The 2,432-nt window shown below is 32.6% G+C and overlaps 1 protein-coding gene across 3 annotated transcripts; it reads right to left on the bottom strand.

Moving 5' to 3' along the window:
- Nucleotides 1–82: 82 nt before the first annotated feature.
- LOC111388677 (sodium/hydrogen exchanger 3-like) lies at nucleotides 83–1,991 on the bottom strand. 3 transcript variants are annotated; one of them, XM_023013439.1, is made up of 5 exons: nucleotides 1,559–1,991; nucleotides 1,327–1,427; nucleotides 1,099–1,200; nucleotides 685–823; nucleotides 83–597 (listed from the first exon to the last, which is right to left on the bottom strand). In XM_023013439.1, the coding sequence occupies exons 1-5, from the start codon at nucleotides 1,748–1,750 to the stop codon at nucleotides 523–525; spliced, it is 609 nt and encodes a 202-aa protein (XP_022869207.1). In that variant the 5' UTR covers nucleotides 1,751–1,991; the 3' UTR covers nucleotides 83–522. The 3 variants fall into 3 exon arrangements, with proteins under 3 accessions (XP_022869207.1, XP_022869209.1, XP_022869208.1); XM_023013441.1 differs by having other exon boundaries at nucleotides 84–597; nucleotides 1,539–1,616; XM_023013440.1 differs by having other exon boundaries at nucleotides 84–597; nucleotides 1,327–1,462; nucleotides 1,559–1,612.
- Nucleotides 1,992–2,432: the final 441 nt, after the last annotated feature.

Here is a 2,432-nt window from a genome sequence, read left to right as displayed (position 1 = left end):
TAACATTACACGCAAATCCAAAACTTTTCCTTATTTTTTAACCATACATTTTTCATCAATACACTATTCAAAAATACATTCTTATGAAAATAATGTAACTCAAACAAAGGCTAATAATGATATTCATTTAACAAAAATTCTTCGATGGTTTAAATGATTTTCAGTTGCAAATATTTTTAACAAAAAATTCAAAAGGAACGACTCAGTTCGACTGGGAAATGAATTAGAGCAAACCAAACTAAGTACCAATAAGAATTCTATTTAATAAAAATATCAAATAGTTCCATGTAGGGTAATTGAACCAAAATAGACAAGAACCGACTCGTTCTGTTTAGTTCATTCCTATTCTTGTCACAATTCAAAAAAATAGTGTCGATACTTGGGTATATTTTCTTATTTAACTTTCTTACATCCGATTTTAGGCAACAAAAGTATGATAAAAAAATGTTCAAAAATTGTGAATGCACTTTCATCATTGATAAAGGTTGGGGAAACCATTCTATTTCACTGAAATAGTCATAGCTAATAATTTACCTGTTTATAAGCAAGTGCCATCGAAACAGCACCTCGCATAAGACCAGCCCACCATATTGTAATCTGCAAATCACAAATGGAAGCATTGTTAGATAGCCCAAACAAATGAAGAATGTTGTATAGTTGAAATGATTATTTCTGATCTCGTACTTGCTTCTTAAAGTCAATTTTCTCATTTGGAGACTTCTTGGTCAAGTTAGACAAGAATGATAGAGGAAAAATGAAGGCTGCTCGTCCAACCAAAACCAATCCCAACAGAATTCCACTGACAGAAATTGACGTCTTCAGGCTAACAATAAACAAAAAAGTCAATAATGTTTTTCTAACCAAACAGCATGCAAAGTCTCTTCTTCTATAGCAAAGTTCATGAAACTAGATTATGGTGGCTAAGCCTCCGTTTGAGAAAAAATTAAAGGTTTAATTTATAAATAGATAAAATTGAGTGACAGATAGTACTTGTGGGTCCAATGGAATGTATAGTTAAAATGAAATTTGATAATTTATAAATGATTTATAAATTTTGCCAAGCGGAGGCTAAATATTTCATCTACATATAAGCCATACCTGCTACTTACAATACGCCACTTCTCAATGTCCAGAGCATCCATGCCAACATAAAGAAATATGAATATCTCAGCAACAAATGACAAAGTGGCAAAGGTGTGCCTGCAGAATAGTTGAAGATACAAATCAATAAGAAATGTCAATTTATTATGAAACTTAGGGTATGGGAAGTGTCATAAGCAATAATGTAGTCTAAAAGTTTTATTTTGTGACAAGGTAACGCCATACTTGGTGGTGACTCTTGAGTTCTCGGTGACATTATGCCAAGTGTAGTGTGACATCACAATGCCGCAGAAGAATACAGTGAGTATAGCACTTAAATTGAATAACTGCACGACATATTATGGCCGAAAGAAACTTTCATCTGTTAAATTGGAACACTAGGTAAAAGCTTCTTAAAAGTTGCCAAAGAAGAATGCCAAGTTCTATAAGCTCCTTACAAGTTGTGCAAAATACTTACTTCGGATAGCATGTAGGAAAGGTATGCCAAAAGCATCATAATGGCAACCTCACGATCTGTGGAATGCCTGTAGTAAATCAAACAATTAGTCAAAATTAGAGAATAGTACTGGTGAAGAATAAGTCTTCGTCTTAACAAATGATTTTTTTTTAACATATCATGTCGATCTATCAGAACAATAACAAATAACATCTTGTTGGGAATCTACTTAACATGCGCAGCGAAAATTAAAACAAATTTCGATTCTTACCAGGAATCGTCTTTGTGTTTAGATAGAAATTGTGATAAAAATCATACATTTTTCTAGATCTGCAAACCTTTTTGCTTTTTCTTTGTTCCAACAACCTTGATCTGCCTTCCACAACTGTCCAATTGTCCAGCCTCCAACGGTGATCCACACAGAGAACAAGATTGTAGAATTATGATTTTCTTCTTGTGCTAGCAAGAATAATGAATTCTCTCTATAGATTTGTAAACCCTAATAATTTATTTATATAAGCCCAAATGAGCTTGGCATAACCCGATCAATATTTAATTAACCCATTTAATTAAATCTAGTCCGTGAATTAATTAATCCAATTAATTGCGTCGGACCAATAAATAAGCAACCCAATTAATTAATTTATCCAACGCTTATTAAATTAATTAATTGATAAATCACAAACTTCCAGTTCTCCTTTTGTATGTGATCCATCAGGTTCCCGATCACGATGTCTAACGACGTGAAATATTATTTTGATCTAATCAAATTGATAAATTAAAACACCTTTTTAATTTATCACCAACACTCGCCATCCCAGATTGACATCTAGCAATGTATTAGGACAATACATGTGACGAAAAATGTCACGTGGTATGACAAAATCAAACTCGT

The sequence above is a fragment of the Olea europaea genome, unplaced genomic scaffold (assembly GCF_002742605.1).
Source record: "Olea europaea var. sylvestris unplaced genomic scaffold, O_europaea_v1 scaffold5198, whole genome shotgun sequence".
In the NCBI taxonomy this organism is placed as follows: Eukaryota; Viridiplantae; Streptophyta; class Magnoliopsida; order Lamiales; family Oleaceae; genus Olea; species Olea europaea.
The sequence above is the reverse complement of the archived record's forward strand: the minus strand, read 5'-3'. Positions and strand labels throughout refer to the sequence as shown.